The 15631-nt window shown below is 34.2% G+C and overlaps 1 protein-coding gene across 6 annotated transcripts in view; it reads left to right on the forward strand.

Annotated features, from left to right (window-relative positions):
- LOC129745094 (transcription factor AP-2-epsilon) overlaps positions 1-15631 on the forward strand; it is a 180241-nt gene that overhangs the window by 131093 nt on the left and 33517 nt on the right. For 5 of the 6 annotated variants that reach the window (XM_055737929.1, XM_055737932.1, XM_055737933.1 and 2 more), the window contains one exon: positions 8383-8616. In XM_055737929.1, coding sequence (XP_055593904.1) covers positions 8383-8616 — 234 coding nt within the window. Of the gene's footprint in view, positions 1-6759; positions 7172-8382; positions 8617-15631 lie in introns of those variants that run through there. The other variant, XM_055737930.1, reaches the window with a different exon arrangement.

Raw genomic sequence — 15631 nt, forward strand, 5'->3', positions numbered from 1 at the left:
ACTGCATTCTAGTGAAGCGACCAACTCGCGTCACACTATAAAATAGGTTCTCCTAAAACCCCTCCACAACCAATTGGTAACTGACCGTCGCTAAACCGTCAAACTTGATAATTGAATCCACGACGCGACGGACGACGGTTGAAAATCTTCTACTTCTTCAATTACTCCCAAAGTTGAGCCAAAACAGACAGTGGACGTGTGTCCATGTACGCTAGATACGGTCCTTAGTCACATGTTTGTTCCGGTTTAAGCCGATGGAAATCGTGTTCCGGCCCATCATCACTTCATCAGTTAAATTGGAGTTGTTGGAGAGTAACTTTAAACCAATTTTCAATTTGGTCTATTTAGTTTTATTTGAACTGTTTATTTTGCAAGCCTATCAGTATAAAACCGATAATTTCGGAAAAGTGGAAAAATACTGTGTATAACATTTAGTTAACTAGAATCGTTTATTCCTAACAAACGAACTTCCAAGGATGTATAATTGAATCCGTCGGCAATAACCAGTGTATGCGATGCAGCTGAAAGAAATCTGTTTTGGTAGTATGGCAAGACTGCACGAGTTTTTTTTAATGAAAAAGTTACTTTTCCACACTGATTCCCATACAAACTTTATATTCCTTGCTAGGTATAGCTCATATCTAAGAATCAAGCCACCAAAATTTGCTCATATGTTATTGGACCCAAAAGAAACCGAATCTCGTTGGTACTGTTTTGGTCCAATTTTGATCGTTCTGTTGACCAACGACCATGTCAAAAGCCTGGATTGAAATGTTTGTACAATTTTGTATTTCCAAATAAAATCTGTGTACACCTGATTTATTTTATTTCAAACCTACTCAATTCTTATAATAAACTAACTTATAGACTTACAGGAGAATAGCCAAATATGAAACAACTTCGCGGGTACATTTAATAGGCTGGCGAAATATACTCACAAAGCTGACCCATCATACTTTGCATCAGCAAAATCCAAAGAAAAAAAATAATGGGCGATAGTTTAATATAAATGAATTGAAAAAATTAAGTAATATTAGGAAAAAATACTGTTATTTTCTTGGAATTGAATCTCAGGAAAAAATTTCCACCAGATATGTATACAACTTATATTTCAAAACAGAAAATATTGAAACAAATTCAACTTTAGAATGACTTTTTAATTTCCATGATTTTGTGTTTTTCTTTTTTGTTTCTTTACCGAATCATGAAAGCTGATTATGAACCTAAACATACCTTATTGTTGTTATGGAAATAAAAATCTTACTGAAATTTAATTAAATGTCATATTGAAGAATTCCGTCACAATAAATTGATGAAAAATGAAAAATCTGGCCAAAATACCAAACGTTTTGTATCACGGACTAAACTTGGCTGTTGTTAAGAGAATACAATCTATTCAAATGAATTTCGGTCTGTCTGTCTGTCAGTCTGTCTGACACTAAATCGATTTGCATAAAACTTGAAAGGTGGAGACATTGAAGGCCGGGGAAGATTCCTATTACAATTTTAGACCCCTTCTCCTCTCTGGAAGAGGAAAAGGAGTCTCAAAAATAGAAGAAACATGTTTGAATCTCGAGAATTAATCAAGCAAATGGAACCAAATTTGGCATGCTAGCGTATATTTTAAGGAAAATTTTAGATACCTACATCCTTCCATTGGAGAGATAGAAAGGGGGGAAGGGCTACCATACAATTTTTTCCACCTTTCGAAAACTAATCAAGAAAATAGAATCCAATTTGAGATGGGTTTTGGGTACGAGAATTGTTTCTTTGATTATTAGGGATTCCTCCCCCTTCGATTGGTAAGATACAAAAGGGGAGGAGGCTCTACCATTCAATTTAATGCATTACTCGATAACTTATCATGCAAATTAACCAAATTTGATATAGGAAGGTACGGTACGGTAGGTACGAGAAATGTTTCTATGATGTTTTGAAATCCATCCCTGCTTCCACTGGTAAATAAGAAGGGGTGGGAGGGAGTCTCCTATACAATTTTTTGCATAACTCGAGTACAAATCGAACAAACGAAACCAAATTTTGGCAAGAGAATATATTTGCGCATGAGAAAAGTTTTTTTTAATGTTTCGAGACTACTGTCTCTTTCTCCAATGGGAAGAGGTGGAGAAGGAAGGAGACTTCCGAACAATATTTTTGGATCACTTGAGATCTTTTTATTCAAATTTATCAGCAAATGATATTACAGAAGAATTTTGTTTCTTTAATTGTTTAAATATTCTGCCTTCTTTCACAGAATTGATTGCATAGGGGAAGGGGAGCTCCCACATTTTTTTTCATAATTCTAGTACTCATCGAATAGAGTGTAACAAGTTTGGGAGGAGAAAGCTTAAGAAATATTTCTATGATGATTTGGTTCCCCAAATTGGATATTAAGGAAGAGAGGGGTGCTAATATTTGTTTTGCATTATTCTAGAGCTCATAAAATAAATTGAACCAATTTTTGCAGGGGAGAGTGTATGGGTACGAGAAATGATTCTATGGTTAGGGTACAATTTTTTGCCTAACTTGAGAACTTATCTAGAAAATGGAGCACAATTTGAAATAATTCGAATATGAGAAATGTTTGTTTTTTTTATAAGGGATTCCATACAGTGGACAGACGAGGATGGGAGAGGGGGCTCCAATACACGTTTTTTCGTATAGTTTTATTAACTTCTCAAGCAATTGAAACTATATTTTACATGAGAGGGTATTTGTTTACAAAAAATGTTTTTTAAGATTTAAGGCTCCTCTTTCTTTCAGAGGAGAAGGAGGAAATATGGTATGTTTAACTCGAAAACTTATCAAGTAAATTGAGCTATATGTGACATATGACTTAATTAGGTTACGAAAAATGTTTCTATGGCAGTTTGTGGACCCTTTCCACATTGGAGAAAAGAGAGGCAAATTAAACAGTTCTTAGTTCCAGATTTGAAACAATGATTGAAAAACAAATTCAAGATTTAGTTTGAGGATAAAATATTTCAGAAAATCAAATCTTATTTGCATTGCAATCCCAATTTTATATTACAAGTATCATTGTAAATATAATATAATATAAAAATTAATTTAAAATGAATTTTTTTCCGCACATTTCATTAAATTTAGAATGTGTAGCACAGCACATATATTTTTCACTTCTGCTTGTAGCCTTCGAAACCATTGTCTCAATTCGATTTTTTATTGATATTAGTTAAAATTAGTTAAAATAATCCTATTTAACTTTTTTTATATATATAATTGTTTGATAATGTAAATGTTATCAGGTTTCTTATGGAAACACAACTTCTGTAGTTCAATGAATTTGTTTCTGATAAATTTTACTTAGCAACAATTCTGACTATTCTAACCTAAAAGGTTATCTGGCTTAGAATATTCATCCGTGACTAAACATCCTTTTTTAACGGAAAAAGATGATATTATCCTTGGTAAGGCGATTGGCTCAGATTGAATTCCAATATTGATCTAAAAACGTTTAAACTGTAATTTTTTTTATAGAAATTCAATAATATAAAGCGAATTGATAAACGTAAGGTTGTCAGATTGCCCGGTTTTATCCATGATTGCCTGGATATCTAACGTAAAACTTGAGAACAGTCCGGCCCGGCCCGGTTGTCTGAATTTTATTGAAAAGTGTCCGGATTCTACCCGGATTTATGCATTTTAGTTGTCAAATCAAACAAAAAAAAACAAATTGTGTTGAAAAAAAAATTTTACAGCCTCTAAAACTAAATTTTGTGAGCAAAATTTATATAAATAATTAAGTAAAGTTGTTTGGAAGTTTAAAACACAATATGAAATCTGTAGTTAAATCTTGATAAAAACAATTTTTTCTTGATTTTTGTTGAGTAATTTCTGGGTTTTGACAAAATTTGCCCGTTTATTGCCGGATTTTTGGACATCAATTTTGATATCAAATGCGTGGATTTTGCCAGGTTTTTATTTAAAATTTCTTATATGTGCTGAAAAAAATCTGGCAACCTTAGTTTTAAGCTTAGTTTTTTTAGTTCTTTAACGTTTCACATTCACTTTTTCAACTCAATGAAACCTCTAAGTAGAGTTTGCGCAGCTGTTAAAGCGTTTGAAAGCTATTTGCGCTTGAGTACAACTTTATTAACTAAGCTGATTCAATCATACGTCTGTCTATATTAACAATATATAGTTTACAGATTCTGCTAGGATAAATCAACCTGCCTTGGAAGCTATCCAAACCTAGATATAGAAGCTTTTATTGTAATGTGCGAGATCTGCTCAAATATCTATTTTTATTTCAACTTTTTAAACATTTTTATCTGTAATAAATTGAGAAAAGTGTAATATTAAACAATAAATATTAAAAATATGTTTAATGTGGTTTTCAAGCGCAATAATTTTAGGGATATTCGAATTAGTTAAGTTCGTCTTGATTACCTGCAATAACGCATTATAAATCAAATATAAATATTTCTAGATTACCATTTTTTCATGTGATTTTTCAAGTGCGTTTATTACTGAGTTCAGAAAAACGCCTTTTATTTCAAATCTCGAATTATCCATAAAACTAGATTATCAAGCTTTCTTTAAGGGGAGGGTAGGGTCTAACACTTTCAAAAATTTTTTATTTTTTTTTATTTTCTTATTGTAAAACATTTCAAGAATGTTGTGTCAAATTTTCAAGTCAATTGAAGCAAAACTGTAGAAATTATAGGCCTTTATCTCCTCCTATCTAATACTGCAAGAAAGCAAGAGCAGAAACTTCAAACGCGTTTTTCTCGAAAGCACATTTTTAAAGTCCGTGGACATCGTCATTTGAAAACTACTTATCCGATTCTTTTCAAATTTGGAACATATTTTCTACATATAAAATGCCAGACCCCAACGTTTTTCTTTTTTTTTACTTTAGGGAGATTTTACAGATAAAAAATGGCGGATTTTTTCGTGAAAAATCGTAGTTTTTACTTCAAACAGCCACAAAAATTTCATAAATTTTTTTTAAGTTAAATAGAAACGTTGGGGTCCAGAAAAACAGAAATACATTTGTTTGAACGATAGCTCTAGAAAAAAATTGTGAAAATGGAGTTTTTTTACCCGTTAGACCCTACCACCCCCCCCCCCCCCCACCACCACCCCCTCCCCCCTTAACTGGATTTGATCCAGTTCATAATATTTTGACAGTAATAAAACAGAAACAGAATACCACATAACTTTTCAATTTGGTGCCGTAAAAAGATTTAAATGTTAAAACATTCTTGAATAAATGAGAATAAGCAATAAGGTGTTTGGTGTACACGGATATCTAATATACGGTTTAAAAGATCTTGACGAGACAAAAAAAGCTTATATAGAGTCAAGAAAATCTACCGTGGGAGAAAAAAGTTTTAAACAAAAGAAGTTGTAGGGGGAAGTGTTCCTAAATGCGCATGTTGGGTAATATGCGCATACAGCCTATCGACGATATGGCTGGAGATTCATCATATCTAATCAGTGCAGTTTGAGGGTAATACGCTTTTGAATGATGGCATGAAAAAATTAAATTGTTCATTAAAGTAAAAAAAAATTTAAAATTCAAACAAGATTTTTGTCAGTTTTGTTATAATATATTGAACTTTAATTATCGTGCGTACAGATTCTGTGAACAAAAACTTAAATGGTTTTTCTTTCTTAATCATCTGGAAATCGGAAATTCAACAAATTGAAGCTTTTGGCAAAGCTGTAAATGATAAGATATTGGAATAAGAGACAGGTTCTGAATGCCCATATCGAGGCAGGTTAAATGCCTATATCAAGAAAAATAGGTTAGTCTTATAAATTTTTTACTTTTTGTCATTAAAACATTTAATCTACGCTCAAATTATGATCTTACAGCGAAAAAAGAAGAACTTCATACTGATCCGATAAAAATAAGATATGAACAAAATATTACCATGAAATATGGCCATATGGCATATTTAACTATGTTTCATGCAAAAGAGTTAGTGATGTATAAAATTTCACCGAATTTTCAGCCTTGACGTATACTCAACATCCGTTTCTACCATTTTCAATAAAATAATATCAAAATATTGCAAGTGTAAATGAAATATAGCTAAAAACATAAATATGCGCATTTAGCCCGCCAGTTTCGGAAATCGGCTATTTTGACTTCTTTTATTATAAAATTATTTTCTCAAAAACCGTAAGAGATTTAAACAGAAAAATTGCTTTAACGTATATAAAACAGATGTCCGCTCATGTGTATGTAGTTTTCAGGCTCCTATCTATTGGAATATGGGAGAAAATGAGTGCTTTCCCTAATATGCGCATATAGCCCGCCTCTCCCCTATAATTTCAAGGAATATAGTGGCAATAATATTCAGCTAATTTCCAAATCTTGTCGACATGCAGGTGGTTTTGAAAAACGGCTTCGTACTGATTTCACAGATGAACCAACTTCTTTTTTTCATAACTGTTTTCTCCCACAGTAGATTTTTTGATAAAACAGTTTTTTTCTCGCTGCACATACATGTACATTAGAAAACCAGGTTTCAAACATTTTGCCCAGTCTTCTTTAATTAGTCCTAGGGTTTATAAACTTAAGGAAAATATTTTTCGAAAAATCTTATCTTAATCATATTCAGGTTGAATATTTAACTATACGCACAATGGACATGGATAATACACATTCGTAATCAGCTGCATTCCTTATCATGTTTCACCGTAAATTACCATAATTCATGTTTCAAACAAATGAACCATTTTCAATTAATGAACAGCAGAAGTTTCACCTGTTGCCAGCCAACAACCACTTACGACATCCAACAGTGATCTCTCATGAAAAAGTCCCATCAACACGAACAACAACAAATAACCTGTGTAAAATGTCAAAATTAGTGAAAACAAACATCATGGCTGCCGGGTGCGTGCCAGTAGCTGCTGCTGTCGCTGTCACCAAATTGATGATGTAGTGTGATTTTAAGTTAACGACACGATTATCAGAAGAAGAAGACGAACGACAACCAAAGATATAGGAAAAAAGGGAAGGTTTTGGCTGGAATTCGCAAACCAAAACCTGTCCACCACCAACCACATTTGGAAGAGTGCGTGTGAAGTGAGCCAAAAAAAGTTCAAAGTTTGAAAATCAACCGCCAAACAGCAAATTACAACCAACATGGCGCTCGCTTACGTGGACATGTCATCCGTTATCGAGGTTCAGGTATATAATATCACCCAGTTGCTGTAGTAAATTAAAATCACATTTAAGCGTATTTATAAACGACGACGACGACGACAGCGATGACTGTTGGTTTAATTAGCACACACTCACTCGATTCGGTGGGTTCTCTGGCGAAATTTCGACGGTCACGTGCAAAAGTGACAGTCCGTGAGCCCGAACCGGAAGTGAGTGGCCAACGAATGTCCGTCGTCCGTGCGTTGGAATGAAAACTTTTCAAAATATATCAACTCTCCTCCAAGTTGAGCAAGTAAAATTTGGCCCATTTCAAAACAGAACCGAAAATCAAATCTGAAAAAGTGCTTCCTCTTTCTGCGTTGTGGCGACACTGCACCGTCTTCAGGTGGAATAGATAAATGGGCTCAGATTGATGACGGGCTCTGTTGCGTGAATGTTTTTTGGGGAGGTGTTTTGCGATCCTTTTCAAATGATCGTAAATGAAATTTAGTTTTCCTGTCATGTGAAACGAAAATCGAACACGTAACTTGCATAGGCAGAAAAACGAATCATGATCGTGCGAAGGAACATTTAAGCGACTAATTTGTGCAACATGCATTAAGTGAGACAAATTTAAATGAAAGTTATCAAATAGAAGACAAATCCTTTTGATCTTTTCTAAGTCTAAACACTCTAAACTCAAGCTGATTATATGTTGAAAAAGTGCCAACGTCAATTGAAGAACCTTCTAGAATTGATAAACAGTGACCTAGTTTTCAATTTCATTAGTGGGTTAGAAAAACTAATCGAGTATACAACTAAAGAGAATAGAGTACGTACTTGAATTGACGCGACGACGCCATCATCTACTTTTGAAATCCAATTTAAAATCAATCTCGGTCATTCCCATGCTTTCTTCTCTGAATAAGTTTAATTAGCATTTTGACTATTCAAAGCCACACTCACAAAAAAACCTCTCGCCCAAAACCGATCAAAACGATCGGAGGCAATTTTTCCTATTTATGATGATGAATAGCCTTAGATCGGCTCCGAACCGAGGAATCGCTCTGTCATCGTTCGAATCTACATTTTGATTGATAAATTATAACCTTCCCCAAATGGCGCAGACACTTCTGTCCAAGACGCGTGAAGTAAAAGCAGCAACAACAATAAATAACAACAACACATGAGTACGAATCCTACTAATTCCTCGCTTGTTTTTTGCGACTCTCTCTTTTCTTTTCCCCCTCGTGCAGGAGCGGCTTACTAGTCATGGTGGCATCGGGCTGTCCGGGGGCAGTCCGGCCTACACCACCCACGCCAGTGGCCACACGGGCCGGAACGGACCCACTAGCGGACACGGCGGAAGTCACGGGAGTTCGCACGGGCCCGGACCCACCATGCACCACCAGACGCTGCAATCCGATTTTCAACCGCCGTACTTTCCGCCCCCCTTCCATCACACTACCCAGAGCCCCCCGCAGCAACAGGTGAGTTGAAAAAGTCCAATATTCCAATGCTATGTACATACATATGTAAATTTAGAATGTCCTTAGGGGGCATCGGTATAAATTACGTAACGCCCTTAGGGGGGGAGGGAGAGGGTGAGCTTAAACGTTACGAATTGTTGCATTGGGGAGGGGGAGGTATGCTCAAATTTACGTAACAATTTCTTTCATTAAAAAAATGTCACTCTACTCGAAGTTATTTGGAAGTCATGCCGATATTTTGCAGAGCCCATTTTGTCATATCCAAAATGATGAGCACACCAAATATTTGCTTCATTTCCAATGAAAAATATACTAGAACTTAAGTTAAGGTCGTTAAAATAGAGAAAAAATTTAACATTGGCGAAATTCTCAAAAAACTTTTAACCAATAACTAGTAGAACGTTGAAAAATTATTAAATAAGTACTGTTTCTCGAGCCCTTAAAAATCAAATTTTTTTAAGAAGGCATGAATAGGGTGGGGGGGGGGGGTATTTGACAGCGTTACGTAATTTTCATAGGGGGTACGTTACAGCTTTACGATTTGACATGAGAGAGGAAGCAAAATAATGGGCCACTTTTATTCTTCGCTTTATAAATTCTTTATTTTAGAAGATAAAACGATTAAAAATTAATGAAAAAGTTCCCTAAATTTTTAGGGTATCATAGGCGTTTTTTTTTTATTTTTAAATAAATTAATTTTTACAAGTTCTGACTGTTTAAAAAAAGTTTTTCTTTGTTTGGATTGGACAAAACTAAAATTTCTTTATTTATTTAGTTATTTTGAAGCAATTTTAGCTGAGGAAATAAAAAAGAGAATTGCGTGTTATCGAATAATTCCAAAAATCTGGCTCGCGATCTTTTCGAAAAAATTTTCATATACAGGGTTTATATTCGTCTCTATCGCATTGGGAAAAATGGACAATAATTTTTCAAAACTCTTCATTTGGCATAAGAAGTGGCCGAACCAGGCATACTGGTTCGGGTACTAATTGGTACTCTAGTAGTCTTAGTGAGATAAAAAAACGAAGAGATAAGCTTTATAAACAGTTTTTAAGAAGTAAATGCGAAAGAAGTTGGCGTAATTATAAAATTGTAAGAAACGAATACTCGCGTAAAATAAAAGAAGCGAAAAACCAATCTATTCAAGAAGAGCTAGAGAGAAACAAAAATAATGAAAAGTTATTATGGAAGTCGATAAAACGACTAATGAATCCGAGTGGCGCCAAATCTCACTCGATCTCGTTTAGCGGTGTTGTAATTACAGATGAATCTGAAATTGCAGAGAAGTTTAATGACTTCTTTATCGATAGTGTCATGGAAATTCATGACAGTATTCCAGCAAGCTCTAATGGCTGCTTGAATCAGCTAACCTACAATGGCGGAGATTTTCGCACTTTTGAACCATTAAATAGCCAAGAGTTCTTTGAAATAGTGAACAATATAAAACCAACGGCGGGTATCGAAAATGTTTCTCTATGAGTTTTTAAAGATTCTTTATCTGTACTAGCGAGTCCGTTACGAAATGCTATAAACACAAGTCTTCAAACAGGGATAGTACCTGATACGTGAAAGTGTTCAACTGTAGTGCCTATAGAAAAACAGAAAAATGCACGAGAGTAAACGTTATTCCGTCCTATAAATATGTTGGAAATCCAAGAAAAAGTGCTAGAATTAGCAGTAAAAAAACAGTTTTTAAACTTTATTGAGTCCCAAGAAATACTTATTGCAGAGCAGTCTGGATTTAGGAAACAACATTCAACAGAAGCTGCTGTGAATTTGATACTTCGAAACTGGAAAATCAATATTGAAAGTGGTAGCTACACAATTGCTGTGTTTTTGGATTTTAGGAGAGCATTTAAAACAATTGATCGGTTATTGCTGATAGATGTACTAGTGAGAGTTGGTATCAATGATACGGTTCTTAACTGGTTTAAGAATTATTTAGATAACAGAATGCAAAGAACAAAATTTGGTTCATCTTACTCTCGATACAGAGAAAATAACTCAGGTGTCCACAAGGAAGTGTCTTGAGTCCCTTGTTATTTATACTGTACATCAACGACATGAAACAATGCCTACAGTACGGTCGTCTTAAGCTATTTGCGGATGATTCAGTCTCCTACTGGAGTGGAAATGACTTACAGCTTGTTATTCAAAAAGCAAATGCTAATTTGAAAAATATTGCAGATTTCCTAAAACAGAGAAAGTTGTGTCTGAATCTCAATAAAACCAACTGGATCATTGGCAACCGCAAAATTGGAGAGTGTTCAAACTTGTTGATTGATGGTTGTGCAATCGAAAGAGTACATCAAGTTAAATACTTAGGAGTACAGATAGATGAAAGGTTAAGTTTTATAGCCCACATTGACTACACTATTAAGAAGATTGCCATGAAATATGGAATACTTTGTCGGATAAGCAGATATATGACTTTCTGGTCAAAAATTATCTACGTGAAATCTGTTATTATGCCACACTTTGATTATTGCGCTACAATATTGCTTCATGCATCAGACACGCAGACAAAGAGGCTGCAAAGAATACAAAACAAGATAATGCGAGTGGTAATACGATGCAACCGATATACTCCTAGTGCTCTTATGCTTGATATGTTGCAATGGACGTCAGTAAAGCAGAAGATTGCTTACAACAGTATGATTTTTATCTACAAAATGAAAAAAGGAATGTTATCATCCTATTTATGGGACGGTCTGCAGCACGGAGTTGACATACATGGATACAATACAAGGAGAGCCCGAGATTTCAGACTACCAAATACAAAAAAAAGAAATAACCAAACGATCTGTGTTCTACAATGGACTGAAACTGTATAACAGCCTACCACGGAGCATCAAAGACAGTTCAAACTTGAATATTTTTAAGAAGCTGACTATAAATTACATAAAACATTCAATTTGAAACAAGGACTTATCCTAAAAAGGATCATCCAATAGTGATGAAGATCTGGCGGAACATCAGATAGAAATTTGTACGGTGAAGGACATACGCGGGAGTAAGACGAACAAGTCGTACAGAAATTGACAACATAAGTAAACAATACATAATATCCTAAGGATAAACTGTCTCTCCTTCTTCAAAAGATGCGTATGAGGTGGAGGAAGGACCCAAATGGGCCTGTGGGACCATCAAAAAAAAAAAAAAAAAACTTCACCGATAATTGGAAAAACTCCAAAAAATCCTTTTCCACGTGAAAGAACATGACAAAACTAATATTATAAGCATATGAGCATATTTTTGTTATGAACTTTAGGTTCTCCATCGATGCTATTTCCGGGTGTGTTTAATTATTTAAGTTATTTTTTTTTAAACTTGATAAATAAAAGAAGCATATGATGCGTGCGTAAGTCAACAACATAAAGAAAAATATGCTTACGCAAAGAGACAACGATGACAGTTGGAATGAGATTTTTATCTCAACATTTAATCTGAGATATTCAGAGTGGCTCACGTTTTTCCAAGGCCCACATTACCCCACTCTACCCTACAGCTGAAAATCACAAACATATTTGAGTTTATTTGTAAGCATTGTTTATTAAAAAACTGATTTTTATATTTAAAAAAATATCCACAAAATTTTAATTATGAGATCGATTATTAATTGAACTAATTGAAATTAATTGAATTAATTAACATCCACGTGAAAAAATCTGCAGGGACTGCCATATTTTTTTTGGTTATTGAGTAACACTTGAGTATTGCAATTTTTTCAAGAACCAAGTTTCGAGCTGAAATATTTAATAAGATCGAGTTTGCAAGAATCAAATGTAAACCTACAATTTTTAATTTCTGACTTTTGAAAATTTGATTTATACTTTTCATCGATGGAAAAAAAATATCAAATTTGCTCAAGATTTTGGTAGATTCATCATACTTGATTTTAGAACAGAATAAGTAAGAAAGCAATTTAAGGCCTTTAAAAAACACTTTTTAGCTCAAATCAAATGACCAAAATTATCCAGATTCTTGAAAATTTGCTCGGATGTTGCCGGATTTTTGGTCGTCAGTTTGAAAATCAAATGCCTGGATTTGACCAGGTTTTATTTTAAACTAGCTGACCCGGTTTGCTATGCTACAACTTCCAAAAATCAATAGATTGTGTGAAAATCATTTCATCATAAATAAATTATTGATATCTTTACAATAAGAGCTTTCACATCAAATTGCAATGTGGGGAGGGTCCATGAACTGCCAGCCATAACAATATTTTCGTAACAAAATAACATCACATTTCATATACGGCTCCATTTGTTTGATAAGTTTTCGAGCAATGATACTTTCTTACTTACCGTTTCTCCTCTGAAAGAAGGAGAGGTCGTGAAGCTTAAATAAACCTCTCATGTTAAATATTGTTTCTATTGCTTGAAAAGTTGTAAAAACTATGCCATAAAACCCAATTCCGGTTCTGTACTATATGGGATCTTTCTTTTGATAAAATCAAAAACATTTATCGTACTCGAATGCTTTTTCTTTCAAATTTGGTTCCATTTGTTGGATAAGTTCTAAAGTTTTACAAAAAAATGCGCGAAACTGCTTTTCCCTTTCTTTTATTTTCTGGAAGGTGAAAAAGTGTTTTTTTAAACCATAGAACCCTTATACTCTTCCCTGTTAACTTAGGTTAATTTATTTGATGAGCTCTTGAATTTGTCAAAACAAACCTATGGCACCTCTTTTCTCTTTTATATCCTGTGAGGGGAACCAAAGCAAAGTATCTTTGAAATATTTCATAAATTTAAATTATCTTCCCAATTTGTTACCATCTGCTAGATCAGCACTCGAGATATTAAAAAAAAGTTGTATTGGAGCCCCTCCTCCTTCCCCTCCTCTCTTTGGAGAGAGGGAGGGTTCCCGAAACATACAAAAAACATTTCTCACACTCGGATATAACTCCATGATAAATTTGGTTGATAAGTTCTAGAGTAATGCGTAACAGGGAGACAACCCTCCACCCTTCTTATCCCCCCAGTGTGGAAAGACAGATGGATCTCAAACATCGTAGAAACTTGACTCGTAGCCTTATACCTTCCTATGTGAAGTTGGGATTCATTTGCATCATAAGTTATCGAAAAAAGCATTAAATTATATGGAAGACTCCCTTTCCCCTTTTGTATCTCCCCAATCGAAGAAGGTGGAGTCCCAAATCATCTTTTAAACATTTCTCATACAAAATAATATGTCAAATTTTGTTCCATTTGCTTAATTAGTTCTCGAATTCCACACTGGAAGGAGGTAAAAGTCTCAAACCATCTTGAAAATATTCTTCCTACCCATATAACCTCGCATGCCAAATTTGATTTAGTTTTCTTGTTTAGTTCTCGAATTGTGCAAAAAATGTATGGGAGTCCCCCTTCCCGCTTAATATTTCCCCATTAGAAAAAGAGAGGGGTACCAAACCATTTTAAGAACATTTCTCGTACCCAAATACACTCTCATACCAAATTTGGTACCGTTTGCATGATCAGTTCTCGAGTTATGAAGAGTTATTACTTTTATTTGAGAATGCCCCTCCCCTGCCAGGAAGAGGGAGGGGTCCCAAACTATCATCCCAAGTCTCCAATATTCCCATCTGCCAAGTTTCAAGCAAATAGGTTCTGTAGTTTTTAAGTCTATATGGGACAGACAGACAGAAATTCATTTTTATATAAAAAGATTGCCCGGATCTGCCTGGCTCGGATACGTGCTGAAAAAAATCTGGCAACCTTACTCTAGCCCAAATGAATATGACATTTGTGCTATAATACTTTATCAAACTGCTTAATTTTTTGATTAACATAAGGCCGGAACAAATTTCAAATTCTTCTTTTGTCACTTGGAGTTGGAACATCGCGAGGAGGGGGACAATAAAAAATAATGCGAAAAACAAATAAATTGGAATAAATTGTACGAAAGCTTGTATGCAACCAAATTGCATACTATATCATAGCATAAAACCTATAAATCAAGTATTTTTTTATCGAAAAATTCAATAAAATCAAGAATACAAAATGTAAATTAACTTCCAGCTTCCAAAATTAGGTTTTTGGTCTTGTAATCTTTCGAATTTTTAAATTTTTATTTAAAATTTACTTTAAATATTTCAAACTTTATTAATTCCCCCCTTCGGGATTTTGGAAATTTCGAAGGGGGGGAGGGGGGGTGGAAAAGAAGAACTTGATATTTGTTCCAGCCTAACGTGAAAGTTTTAATATACGTTGGAATTCAAAATCTTTGAATTTCTTCAGTAAACCACACTTTTTCACGTTTCATGGCAGCACTATCTTGCAGTTAGAACCAAATTAAGTCTCAATATTTATTTTCCAGGTTTATTTAGGCCGTTATTCATAATTTTGAAATAGGTTTTCAACACAGTTTCGTAGGAGTTCACGCTAGAAAGCTTTGCTGGATTTGCGAAAACTCACCTGCACAAGAAAATACCACCTCCGAAGTTTCTACACGTCTCAACGTTCTATTCAATTGCAAATCATACCATCATCTGGTCATCATCTAGTCATCTGGTCCATCAAGTTTCAAAAAGGGTATCAATTCCGTTTAACAGCAAGGTAATGCTGCCATCTACGACTCGAAACTGAAAAAATAATGATTGACTGATTTAAAAAATCATATTTTATAATGAAAAGGCTTTTTTATTCAAATTCAGCCTTGAATCTATGTTTTTTTCATTTCATGTAATGTTAATGGCGAAATTAAGCATTTTTATAAAGAATCAATGCTCAAATGTCAAAGTCCTTAGGGCTAGAGGAAAATCGCTTAAAAACCCTTTTTTGTAATATAAGAGAACGCCTAAAAATGCAGTGATCTATTCAAACCTATGCCTAAAAACAAATTGTTGAAATTTTTTTTGCTGTTTTCAATCATTCATATTTCAACAAGCAAAACACATAGTGTAGATTTTAAATCTGTTTTTAGTTTCAAAAATCTGCCAAAATCAGTTAATTATCTCCTTTTAAATACTCTTCGAAGTTCGATAGAAGTATCTTCAATGTAAAGGTCGTGTACC

Source organism: Uranotaenia lowii, chromosome 2, assembly GCF_029784155.1.
Source record: "Uranotaenia lowii strain MFRU-FL chromosome 2, ASM2978415v1, whole genome shotgun sequence".
Lineage (NCBI taxonomy): Eukaryota > Metazoa > Arthropoda > Insecta > Diptera > Culicidae > Uranotaenia > Uranotaenia lowii.